The 13,635-nt window shown below is 40.4% G+C and overlaps 1 protein-coding gene across 1 annotated transcript in view; it reads left to right on the top strand.

Moving 5' to 3' along the window:
• mIF3 (mitochondrial translation initiation factor 3) overlaps positions 1-9,517 on the top strand; it is a 32,247-nt gene extending 22,730 nt beyond the window's left edge. Inside the window, exons 2-4 of the mRNA XM_080286039.1 lie at positions 4,915-5,105; positions 8,727-8,864; positions 9,298-9,517. Of these exons, the coding sequence (XP_080142165.1) occupies positions 4,915-5,105; positions 8,727-8,864; positions 9,298-9,486 (518 nt within the window). The 3' untranslated portion in view covers positions 9,487-9,517. The remainder of the gene's footprint in view (positions 1-4,914; positions 5,106-8,726; positions 8,865-9,297) is intronic.
• Positions 9,518-13,635: the final 4,118 nt, after the last annotated feature.

Raw genomic sequence — 13,635 nt, 5'->3', positions numbered from 1 at the left:
ACCCTGGCTGAGGTACAGTCACTTCTGATTCCTCATTCTATGGTTCCTTTTCATTTATTTCATGCTTTATGTCCATTATTGGTGTGAACAGGGTCTTAAATAGCTTTAAATAGGTGCTATGCATGTCCGATAGGGAGTTATTTAGGTGGCTTTCAAAGTTAGGCTGGGTTAGGGTCCTTAAATACAAGTCCAGGAGGCTGGGGCCCACTATCCGGATGGGACCACTTTCCGGACATACCTTTGGCTCTGTTACGTCGGATAGTGGAGGATTACTGTACAGTATTGTCTGGAAAGAGAACAGAGTACTGGTAGTGATTGGTTCCCAGTGGTATGGCCAAGCCCTCAGCTTTATAGAAACAGATAATGGTAATTTCTGGATCCAAAATGTGGGAAACTGGAGCCAGTTAGGATTAGACCTCATCTTCACCAAAACTTGCTGTGGGATTGATGACTTAAGATACACAGCACCAGTGGGCAAGTGCAAGAATGCACTTGTGCATCACATTTGCACTTCACAAGCCAGAGGAGCATGAAACTGTGTGAAGTTCAACTACCACAGGGCAGATTTAGGGAAAATAAGGAACCTGTTTAGAGAGGTTGACTGGAAGGGTCTGCCTTCTGACAAAACAGTGGACAAGGAGTGAAATGCATGCCTCGAAAAGTATGAAAGAGCTGTAAGATCATGTGCATCAGTCTACAGGAAAAGTATGATGCCCCACAAACCCATATGGATGACCAGGTGACTACAGATGCTGATGAAAAATAAACAAGGCTCATGGAAGAAATACAGAACTTGGAAAAAAATGCATCAAGGCACGACCAGTACAACAGTGCAAAGAATTTAGTGACCTGGGAAATAAGGGCAGCTAAGTATAACTACAAAGAGAAAGTAGTAATAGAATCATTGACCAATGCCATGCATTTTTGGGCCCATGTTCTCACCAAAATTATTGCAAAGAAAACCATCAGCCAGCTGAAAACTATTACCATAATGGAGATTGTACCAAAACAGATGAAGAAATTATTAAAAAATTAATAAAGCTTTCAATGGGGTTTTTGTCACAGAACACACAGTCCAACCAACCCCAGTCCTAGATGATGTGTTTTAAGGGTCCAGACTAAATATCATGACAATAACCAGGGATGAAGTAATTAAACAACTAAAGGAAATCAGTTGCGGCAAGGCTGAATTGGTAGAGAGGTGGCCTGCAGTCCTAATGGACCCAGGATTGAATCCCGGCTAGGGCAGGGAACAGTTTAAGTATTTGAATTTCATAAAAGCAGGCCGTACTGATCTACAAGAAGACCCGCTGACTTGTAAAAATATCTCTGCAAATACCAGTACACCAGTCCTTTATGAGACAGCCCTAGCTTGTATTCAGTATGGATGGTGGGTGTTAGCACCGAAGTGGTGACATGTGGAGATGTGTAGGAGGACTACTGGGCCTTGGGGTAGGCCCTAAAGCCTTTGCCCAGAGTCAGACACATTAAAAAAAGAAAGAAAGAAAAAAAAAAAAGGCACCAGGGCCAAACAGATTACAGTATTGTTAGTGATACTAATGGAATGTATGGAAATCATTTGCAGACCACTCCATGATGTCTTTCAGACCTGTCTTGTAATTGGTGATGTTCAAAGCAACTGGAGGACGGCCGGTATATAACCCATGTACGTGAAAGGTAACAAGACTGAACCCTTGAACTACTGGCCTGGGGCTTTACTAGCATTGTGTCAGAGTCACTAGAATGCAAGATTATCCAGGAAATTATAACCCATTTGGCCAGGAACAACCTTATATCGTTTCAGAAAGAAGAGGAGCTGCCCCCTTAATATGTTCTGTTACCTGGATGAATTTATTATCAGACAGTAGGTGGTGGTGACCATCATCCACTCACTTGATGTAGTGCTGCCTACTTCTTCCTTAGCCTATATCATTTTTTTTTCTGTGCCTGCCCTCCTCTCTTCCTATTTCTCCAATCTTTCCTGTCACAACTTATTGCTTTTCTTTCTGTTACAGGTGGCTTTACATTGAGTGACAAGCCAAATGGTTTCCTGTAAGCCAAGAAACCATTTACGACGCTGGGTGGTAACCATATAACCAAACCATACGTGCTCCCTACTTGTCAAGTGGGTTGGTGGAGGGTTAGTGCCCCTCCCTGTAAAACAAATAACTCAGTCAAATGGCCACCCCGTACGGGATTATGGCGTCTGGCAATAGATAGATAGATAGATAGGATACTGTGTAGACATAAATTACCGTATGTGTTTGTGAGAAGGCTTTTGACAGAGTTCCCCATCAAAGGCTAATTAATAACCAGAGGCAATGATAATAGAAGGAAGCCTGCTGCGATGGATACAGTGCTTCCTCTCGGACAGGTTGCACCAAGTCATCATATGTAATTCAGTATTAGGTTGGATTGCTGCTTTTAACCAGTGTTTCTGGTCTACACAAATGACACTGTGGTCAACCTAGAGCCACCAGCCAGCCAGGCTGTGGATGAAGCCAAAGTTTATAACACTACAGTTTTGTATTTGGACAAAGGCAGATACTGAGACCCTCAGGAGAGATATGAAGAGACTAGACGAATGGAGTGAGAAATGGCTGTTGACTTTTATTATCAAAAAATGCAAATCAGTGCACATTGTTCAAACAACCCACATGCAGACTACAAGCTTGATGGAAGAACAATGTAGAAATCAGTACAGGAGAAAGACTTGGGCATCATGATGTCATTTGACCTACAATCCATCACAAGTTGCCTAAATGGAAAATATGAGTTCATTTGAGTACTTGGGTAGTGTGATGAGTAAGGATGGAAGTTTGGACGATGAAGTGCTTGAGAGGGTACATACATACATACATCATCTAATCCTGTGTTGCCCCATGAGGAGCATAGGAGCCCAGGGCTAGGCATGTTGGTCTTGACATTTAAGATGAGAGTGATCAGCCCCACAAGAAAGGTTGCTGGTGCTTTAAAAGCATTGATAACAAGTAGAGAAGTGAGAATGGAAGTAAAAAGTTTCTGTGTGAAAGTATTGTGATACCAACTCCAACATATGGAAGTGAAACTTGTACATTGTTGGAAGGACACATGAGTGTGCGCAGTGGAAATGAGTTATTTGAGAGGAACATGTAGAGTTACATGGAGAGACAGGCTGACAAATGAGGAAGTGAAGGAGCGTTGTGGTGGGGATGTGAATGCAATAGAAGGTATTAGGAGAAATATATAGAGGTGGTTTGGCCATGTGGAAAGGATGGAGAGCGAAAGACTAACAAGGAGAGTGTATGTGAGTGAGGTGGAGGGGGGGGAGAGGGAGAGGGAAGCTGAGGATGAGATGGAAGGATGGAGTGGAGAGGTGTATGAGATAGAGACGTGTGAGCTGGGGGGAGGGCAGTAAAATGACGGGGGACAGGGCAACATGGAGGCGATTTGTTTGTGGCCACCCCTTACAGGATTAAGGCATCTGACAGTAGGCAAATAGATAGACATATGGTGTGTTACTACTAGGCCAATAAATGCTTACTCTTATTGCTCCCCTCCTGTTATGGTCTTTTTCCTCTGACCTGTTCCTTTTCTGTTTGTTATCTACTGTCATTACAAATGGAATTTCTCTACTTTCACCATCCTTTTGGTTGCTGGTGGTCCTAATATCCTGAAGGAAAAATCTTTGAACATTTTTTGGTCTTTTTTTTTTTTTTTCTGTGGTGTTTTAATGTCACAGAATGTGACCATATATCATGTCCTCTAATCTTTTCGGGCTTTGCAAATATTTTTTTCTAGATAACTGTCATCCAGTACGGTCAGCATGGCTTTGGATCCTTGTCTTTTTTTTTTTTTTTTTTTTTTTTTTTTTAAATACATAGCCTTACTGTCCTTTTTACATTTTCCTTATCCTTTTTCAGTTGGTCATGCTCTTTTATCACTACATCAGGTTCTGGTAAATGAAATATTACCAAATTCCTTTTCCTTTTCTCATGCTCTTTATCATGAATGGGTTTCTGATTTTCTCTAGGAGCATCCTTCACTTCCTCAATTTTTGCACTGTCATTGTTCATATCCTTACACTTTCCCAGTTACTGCATAGTTACCTGATTACCTTAGTGCAAGGCTTCTCTCCCAACTCCTGCTATATCAGAGTCCTGACTTCCACTGTGCTAAGTTTCTCTCCTAACTGTTGCTCAGTCATTAGTGTAACATCCTCCTTGCTAGGCTTTTCCCTCAGTTCTTTCCCACTCATTGACCTGACTTCCTCTTTGCCAGGCTTTTCTCCTAACTCTTGCTCAGTTATCACCCAAACTTCCTCTGTGCTAGGCCTTTCCTTTGATATTGAATCTCTGTAAAGATCTGCTTTCAAATTCCATATATCTGTTGACTATCAGTTTTTCAGCAGCATTATTGCATCTGATGATTTGGGGATTACATTCTGCACAATACCAGGGGGCTGATGGTAGCGATTTCCAAATTTTACACTGCATCTCATCGATGTTGATACAAGATATGCTAAAATGACATTCACATATCTCACATTCCATTGCTTGTGCAGACTCAGCAAGCATTTCTGCATCACAGATGTTACATGTCCGAGCATTTTCAGTTCATTCAGTCTCACCTGTATCCTTCCATGCTGTTTGAAGTTTGTTGTTGTTTTGAGAGTGGCCATTTTTGTTCTTGTTTATGGTTCCTCCTCTAGTCTTAATCTTTTCAGACATCGTAGTCTACATCGTAGTCTACACAGCTTGTTTCCTTTGTCTAAGTTTCTGCATGCTTATGTTTAGTCTCTTGTACTGCAATGGCCAGTCAGATCCTGATGTCACTCTCAAGTCCACCAAAGATTAGGAGCCAATTTCAAATCTACCACCCCTTTCTGAACTGCTAATACTGTATTTAGAACATTTATGTAATTTTTTTCTTCAGGTAAGGTGTCAGCCACAACACTTATGCAGGCAGGAAAATTTGCCAAGCAGAGAGACCTAAAGCTGGTACAGATTGAAGACCCTGCAGTAAAGACCAGTGACAGGGCCACGTACAAACTGATGTCTGGAAGACAGTACTTTGAACTAAATAGGAAGAACAGAATGAGCTCAAAATCTTCTTCCTCATCTAAGGTCAGACCTTAAAATGTTTATGGGTGGGGAAGTGTATATAATAGTTTTGAGAGTTTGGAGATTGAGTATTAGCACTGCAGTAACTTTTGATACTGAGCATACATCTGCATAATACTGTACCTACCAATATGTATACAGGACGGTTATCCATCACCAACACATTTTCCCAACCAGAGTATAAGATTTTGATTTATATGTGAAATGAGGACTTTCAGTGAGTGAGATTAAATCTGTTAAAAATTATCAAGCATATACAGGATAAATAATTTAAGTTTCAGAACACTACCATATAAGAGTTATAATATGGATAATATGACTGCTGGATGATTGTCTATAGGAAAAGGCTTCAGCCTGCAGTCCACCAGGTTCATGCTCAGCTGAGCCGTAACAACAAGTGATATGAAAATATTCAATGGATACAGAGAGAGTGCCTGGAAGAGTCTCCAGAAGTTATACAAAGGAAATGGTATTATTACTTTATATGATAGGACTGCACATCACAAAGAAGGAAGGAAGATGAGGATGGTGATCAGTGCATGAAAGATGTGCATTAGAAAAAAAAAAAGTATTCAAACATTATTATGGCAATCCTTTGGTGTTGTTCCAGTAGGGAACAGGGTGTGTACAATTATGATTATAAAAATCATACTTTACTGCAGTACATTTCACTGCATGCTGTGTTGACCCTGAGTGATTCATTCTAATTGATGCCACATAAATTAAATTTGTTATACCTGGGACTTATCTTTTCCTGATTAAACTACTGCAGTACATTTCACTGCATGCTGTGTTGACCCTGAGTGATTCATTCTAATTGATGCCACATAAATTAAATTTGTTATACCTGGGACTTATCTTTTCCTGATTAAACTCCAATAGCCTGTCGGTTTTTCATTTTATGTAAATTTGTAACTTTTTGGTAATGTGATCAGTTAAACTGATGAGATACATGACTAGTTGTATTATTTCCACTGTAGAGACATGTTCAGTTTCATTTATAGTATACTTTACATGGAATCACCACTCAGTAAAATTACTGTTAGCTAAACTCATATTACCCCCTTTGAGGTGTTGGGGCTGGAAATTAGGCTAATGTAGTTCATAACATTCAAGAGTGAGAAATCAGTTGGTCATCACTAACCTAACAAGATCAAAAACACTGCTGACACCCATAGGAGTTCAAACCCATACTGTGTACATGGTTGGGCCATTATTATACTGAGGCATTCCAGCCTTTAAACCATTTACCATTAAGTCAGTAAATTAGATAAACTGATACCTTCATTTTAGTGTATTTTACTAGATGGCGCACCTAATGTCTGACTTGGCTCGTATCTCTAACTGGGGTAAAAATAATTTGGTTGTTTTTAATGATTCAAAGACTCAGTTTTTGCACCTATCAGCTCGACAGAATCTTCCACAGTTATACCCACTAATGTTTAATAATATTAAGCTTAATCCTGCATCATCCTTGAACATACTTGGGGTTTCATTTACTCGGGACTTGTCTTGGAAAGATCATATTACAGCACTTGTAAAACCTTCTTGCAAGAGATTGGGTGTGCTAAGCCGACTCCGTTCCTTCTTTACCCCTGCACAATTGTTGACTCTGTACAGGGGTTTTATCCGTCCCTGTGTGGAGTACAACTCTCATGTGTGGGGGGGGCCTCCCCACATACAGCTCTTATCAATAGGATGGAGTCAAAGGCTATTTGCCTCATGAACTCTCCTCCTCTTACTCACTCCCTTCATCCTCTGTCTCTTCGCCGCACTGTTGCATCTTTATCTCGTTTCTATTGCTACTTCAATGGTCACGCTCCTCTGAACTGTCTGCATGCATTCCTCCACCTGTACGACGGCGCGTAGCACCCGTCTAGGAGCAAACTCTCATCCCTTTTCTGTCCAACTCTCTAATGCAAGAGTTAACCGTTACTCCCAGTCCTTGATTTATGCAACAGGTCAGCTCTGGAACTGTCTCCCTCTGTCTGTATTTCCTGCTTCCTATGATCTTCAGTCTTTTAAATGCAGTGTGTCCAGGCATCTCGAAATGATCAGATCTTGAATTTGGCTCTCTCTTGTATTTTATTTTTCTCTTGGAAGGAACAGTTTTGCAGGCTCATTGCCTTTGGTTCCTTCTTCCTCACATAAAAAAAAAAAAAAATAAGTCTATCTATCTGTAGCCAGACACATCATCCCGAAAGGGATGGTCATTTGTCTTTGAGTTAGTTGTTTTATGGGGAGGGGCACTTACCCCCCACCAACCCACTTGCTGACATGTAAGGAACATGTATGGATTGGTTATGTGGTTACCGTCCAGCGCTGGAAATGGTTTCCAGTCTTATAGGAAACTGTTTGGCGTGTCACTCAATGTAGGCCACCTAAAAAGGAGTGAGGAGTAATAATACGTGGCAAGAAAGATGGGAGAAATGGAAAGAGAGATGCGGACACAAAAAGGTGGATAATGATGAAGGAAGAAGACGGCAGTACTACATCAAGTGAAGTTAAGAATACTGAAAAAAAATAGACTTAAATCATTACTGGAATCATTCATTTCAGTGTACTACAGTAAAAGTCCTTCAGTTTGACCACCAGTACATTAAAAGTCCTTCAGTTTGACCACCAGTACATTAAAAGTCCTTCAGTTTGACCACCAGTACTCGGAATATCACAGTACTCTGAATGTTTCTAGGTGGGGTTGAAATCCAGCTAGCAGCGGAAAGTGGCAGCAAGTAGGGAGGATGGCCATGTTCAGTTTATACCTGTGCCCAGTCTGATGCTCTTGTGATAATTCTGCTCAATTTTTGGAGCAATAAGTGACTAAAACAAAGTAGCAATGGCTCCCACACCAATTAGTCATGGTGGAAAGAAAACTGCTAAACGAAAGCATGTGACACAACAAGTGAGAAACCCAGGGTCTGACCCTCCTCCACCCGGCAGAACCCTCCCACTTTCCCCCCTCTCCACGCTTTCCTTCCCTCCTACCCTGTCACGTGCTGATTTTTTTTTTTTTTTCCTGATCTTTTTCTCACCTCAAAATATTTGGATTAATGGATTTGTTTTTAAAGTTAGAAAGCTGAGGCTTTGAAGAATAAGACGAAAGAAAAACGAAAATGATATTGCATAAAGTAAAATGATAGTGATGAGTACAAGTTGAAAGAGCGCATAAATATATTTATCCCATTTTTTTTCTGAACGTTGTTTGGTCACTTTTTCAAATTTTCCCATGAGTGAAAATAGTATCACCGAACTGGAAAGTGTTAATGATCATGTACATATTTCTAATTGTTTTCGGAAGTCCCTCCTCATAGTTAAAAAAAAAACGGTAGTTCGAAATACTCTTGGTTCCCTGCCATTCGGATTACAGGACTTTTACTGTAGATAAGTAAGCCAAGGATATTAAGAACAGATTATACTAAAGTCATTACTGGAATCATTCATTCATAACTAAATTTGAGTTTACTGTAATTTAACATATTATAGCCATACTGTGTACTGTACTCCCTAGAACACTACTGTATAGCACTTCCATTTAAAGTTCTTAAAGGTAGTATAGTAGTATAGTTCATATCTAATGCATGCTGTTTAGGAGCAACTCCATTTAAAGGTATTGTTGCACTGCAGGGAGAGAAGGTGTTGCAGATCAGCAGCACTATTGCATCCAAGGATTATAATGCCAAGATGGTCAGCATTGGCAAGTGGCTGAAGAAAGGATTCCAGATTAAAGCAACCATCACTTCTAAAGGAACACCGGAAGACATGGTGAAAAGTTTTCTGGAACAGTGTGTTGAAATTCATGTGGGAATGTTATTAAGCTATACTGTCATAGTTTGGGAAGCAAAATACAGGACATTTGTGCAGGACCAAAACTCTGTTATTGTTGTGAGTATGTACTTGTCAGGTGAGCCACTGTTGACACTTTGTTTGGATTTCCCATGGTTCCTGAGAATCATGTAATGTTGTAAGATCCTTTAAAATTTTTATATTTCACAAAGAGCACAAAATGTTTTATACCTGAAGCTGGTGATATAAAATAATTAAACAATGGGACAGTGGTACTGTGAGCCAGACATTGTGTGTAGCCTAGCAGTTTTTGTTGAATATAATGTCAGAATCATGCCAGTAACCTGTTCAAAATGCACAATAATTAATTGGCTTTTTTTTTTTTTTTTTTTTTTTTTTTTTTTTTTTCCAGAAAAATATCTTCATGGCAATAGAAAAGGAAGTTGATAAGCACCAAGGTCGTATATTGCAGCAAAGAGAGAAATTCAACGACGTCAAGTTCTACATTGCACCACGCAAAGAGAAGTCACAGCATGACAAACCAGATATAAAAGAAAATGTAGAAACTGAAGCAGAGGGACATGTCAGAGAGGAAAGTTAGGTGTTTTGGGAATGAAGTTTTAATATCGTATATCGATAGATAGATAGATAAATAAGTAGATAGATAGATGCAGATATAAGTAGAGAGAGACAGTCATCCCTTGGTTGTCACGCATAAATGGTATTGAACGTGGATGGAATAACAAAAACTCACAATAATGACCTTGTGGGATTTATCTTTACAGGTCATAAGCTCCCAATATTCAACCCCAATTTTCTCTTTTATGACAATTTAGACCTCTATATACATACATAATGTTACAGTAAGTACAGTGAAAGCTTGATTATCCAGGTTTCAATATATCCAGGCCGTGACTGAATGGTTCAGTGGTACAGTAATACATAAAATTATCTGTACGATAGCTCCAGTTTAAACAGCAAGCATCCGGTTGCTAGTGAGTGAGCCACGGGTAACCTAAACAAGCATGAGTCTACCCCCGACCCACACCTCCTGCTCACAACTTGATCACAAGGGTGTTGGGGTGGAATTTGGTGAGGCAACTGATAACCTAACCTAACCTAGCTCAGCTACCTAATAATTTAACCTAACCTAGCTTAACTACCTAATAATTTAACCTAACCTAACCTAGCATAACCAACAAATAATTTAACTTAACCTTACCTTACCTGGGCTCCAGTTGGGAAATTGGGAAATGAAATACACCTAAAAGTACATTGAGTAAGTTTCTTCCATTATGCTGGAAACAGTCGTAGGTACGGTTTAAGGAACGTGATGGTAATGAGAGGGAGGAAATCTTTTAGCAAGAGAAGGTAATTGACCACCCTCAAAATAGTCAGAAAAATACAGAAAACAAACTAGAGGAATGTGAACTGAATTGGTAAGGTCTTTAGACTGTATGTTTAGATGAAAATTTATGAGTTTCACAAATTTAGGGGACAAAATGGAACAAAAATGTGCAAATCACAAAAAAATTGCTTCTTCGTCCCACTTGTTCTCATAAATCAGCATTCACTTCCACAGTCTTCGTTTGATATCGCCCTTCCCAACACATTTCGGACGGACTGAACATACAGTTATTTCTGCTCCTTCAAGTTAAGTGTTCATTTACTGCTCATTCTGTTGTTGTTCCTATGTGTATGTGTGAAAGAGAGAGTAGTGAGACAAACAATAATGTATTCCAATAGCCCCTTCACAGCTACTGGCCTTGAACAATGCTTTATTGCACTGGTGTCAGTGATGTTAAGTTAGGGCGAGCTATAAAAACTGCGAACAATTATGGGAAGGGAACGAAGGTTATTGGAATGTTTACACGGCCCTACTCTACCATCCCAAGCATCCAGGCTGTCACTTCATCCCAGGTGTTTTCGCCTATATGTTTACATGCTAATATAACATGCGCCCTAATTTTATTAATTCTTCCATGAATCATAGCAAATCACAGGATGGGTTTAGGGGGAAAAAAAAGCCAGGTGTACAAGACAAATCTTTTCACATCTGTAAGAAAAAGAAATTGATTTTAAAACTTTGAAAAAAATGGTCCCGAGGCCAGCCACGGGAGCACACAAATTTCTGAACTCACGGCCCTTGAGGGGGCTAAATATATGCTTTACTTTAAGCAGTAAAAGCACCTTACCAAATCAGTTCTTCCTGATAGTCTCTTGTATTTTTCTTATTATTTCTGGATTGGTAAATAACATGTCAATTTATCTATCTGTTGCCAGATGCCTTAATCTTGTAAAGGGTGGCCACAAGAAAATCGCCTCCATGTCCCCCCGTCCCCCGCCCTTTCACTGCCCTACTCCCAGCCCACATCCACCTGACTCATATACCTCTCCACTCCATCCCTCCATCTCATCCTTGGCCTCTCCCCCTCTCCATCTCACTTCACACACACTCTCTTTGTCAGTCTCTTGCTCTCCATCCTCTCTACATGGCCTGACCACCTCAATGTATTTCTCCTAATGCTTCCTATCACATCCACATGCACACCACAATTCTCCTTCACATCTTTTGTTTGCCAGTCTGTCTCTCATTGTGACTCCATATGCTCCTCTCAAATAACTCATTTCCACAGCTCTCACTCTTGACTTCTGTCCCTCCAACAAGGTCCAAGCTTCACTTCCGTACATTAGAGTTGGTATCACAATACTGTCATGCAGTAACTTTTTCACTTTCGTGCTCACTTCCCTGTTTCTTATCACTGTTTTTAAAGAACCAGCAACCTTTCTTCCTTGCTGTACCGTTTCAAGCACTTCACCCTCTAAACTTCCATCCTTACTCATCACACTACCAAAGTACTTAAATGCACTCACATTTTCCATTTCCTCCTCATCCAGCCTCACTGTACATTCAGTGGTTTCACTTCTCTCAAAGACCATAACTTTACTCTTCTCAACATTTACCTTTAGATTCCATTTCTTACACATTCTCCCAAACTCATTCACCAAGCCTTGCAGGTCCCCCCCGCCTTCATCTTCATTTAACAACACAGTATCATCTGCAAACAACAGTATAGGGAGTTTCCAGACACAGCTTTCTCGAACGAGGGCAGCTTCAGCATCCACTGCCCTACCTTGTATCTCTTTTATAATCCTGTCCATATAAAGATTGAACATCCCTGGAGACATGACACATCCCTGTTTCAATCCAACCATCAAATAGAAAAATTCACTCAGTTCACTATCCACATGCACTGCAGCCTTAGCACTCTCATACATACTCTTCATGGCATTCAGTAACTTCCACATTCTTAATTTACCACAATCCTTTTCTATCCACCCTGTCATATGCTTTCTCCAAGTCCATGAAGGCCGCATACAGCTTCATTCCCGTCTCTAGAAACTTTTACACAAAAGAGCAAAGAATGAGTATCTGATCTACACAACCTCTTCCCTTCCTAAAATTTCCCTGTTCTTCTTCAGCTAACTCCTCTGTTATTTCCCTAACTCTGTCAGTAAATACCATACCATATACTTTTCTTATTACGCTAAGAAGACAGATTCCCTTATGATTACCACACACATCCTTTTCCCCTTTTTCTTTGGACAAGGGAATAATTATACCTGACTTCCAATCCTCCAAGACTTTACCTTCCTCCAGGCCAATCTGCACATCTTCCACATTCATTCTACTACTATCTCTCCCCCATGCATCAGAATTTCACGACACACTCTATCAATTCCTGGGGCTTTCCCCAATTTGACTTTCTTCATTGCTTCCACAACTTCTATCCTACTAATTTCTTCCTTTCTTATCTCCCTCCTTCTCCCAGCCATTCCCCAGCCACTTATACTCACATTGCCTTCATTCTGTATGTTCAGCATTTTGTAAAGTGTTCTATTCATCTGCTCACTTTTTCTCCTTTCTCCACTAGTAATCCACCATTTTTATCTTTCACACACCAACTTACTTCCTTAACACCCAGTCTAACTCTCTTTACCTCTTTCCAGAACATTTTCTTACATTCCCTCCACTTTACATTAAAATTCCTTCAAAATTTGTCATCGACTCTCTTCTTACTCTCTCTTACTAATCTTTTCACCTCTCTCTCCCTCTCTACATATAACTCTCTCTTCCATCTCTCATCTTCCTCCACATCCCTGTTTCTCATCCATTTAATAACCGTTTAATATCCATAAATATCTGTTGCATGTTAAATCTATTTCCCCATTGTTTTTAGCTGATCTACCTGACCCAACCTAGCTTAACTGTGCCTAACCATCCATCCATCATCCAGTCCTACATTGCCTCATGAGGAGCATAGGAGCCTGGGGCTAGGTACTTGGTCCTGACATTTAAGATGAGAGTGATCAGCCTCACTCATCCCTGAGTGGCATTACGTGGACAGTAAACTCCAACCATCCCTTGGATGTAAACCTTCACCAGCTCAAATCCGATTCGAGCACAATAATTACCCACTAAACCACCAGGTGCCAAAATTTGGTTATGTGGTTACCATCCAGTGTAGTAAATGGTTTCCTGGTGTACAGGAAACCATTTGGCTTGTCACTCAGTTTAGAGTCACCCATAGGCAGAAGGAAGAGTAAAGAATGAAGGAAGGAAAGACAGAAGAGGGAATGTAAAGTCTTCCGTAGGCAGAAGGACGAGAAAAGACTGAAGGAAAGAAAGACAGATGATGGAAGGAAAGAAGGATGGAGGAGAGGAAAGGACAGACCCCTGAGAGCGGCA

Source organism: Coenobita brevimanus, chromosome 110, assembly GCF_032717465.1.
Source record: "Coenobita brevimanus isolate Jiangsu-jjx chromosome 110, ASM3271746v2, whole genome shotgun sequence".
NCBI classification, from domain to species: Eukaryota; Metazoa; Arthropoda; class Malacostraca; order Decapoda; family Coenobitidae; genus Coenobita; species Coenobita brevimanus.
Note: the sequence above shows the minus strand (reverse complement) of the source record. Positions and strands in the feature narration are given on the sequence as shown.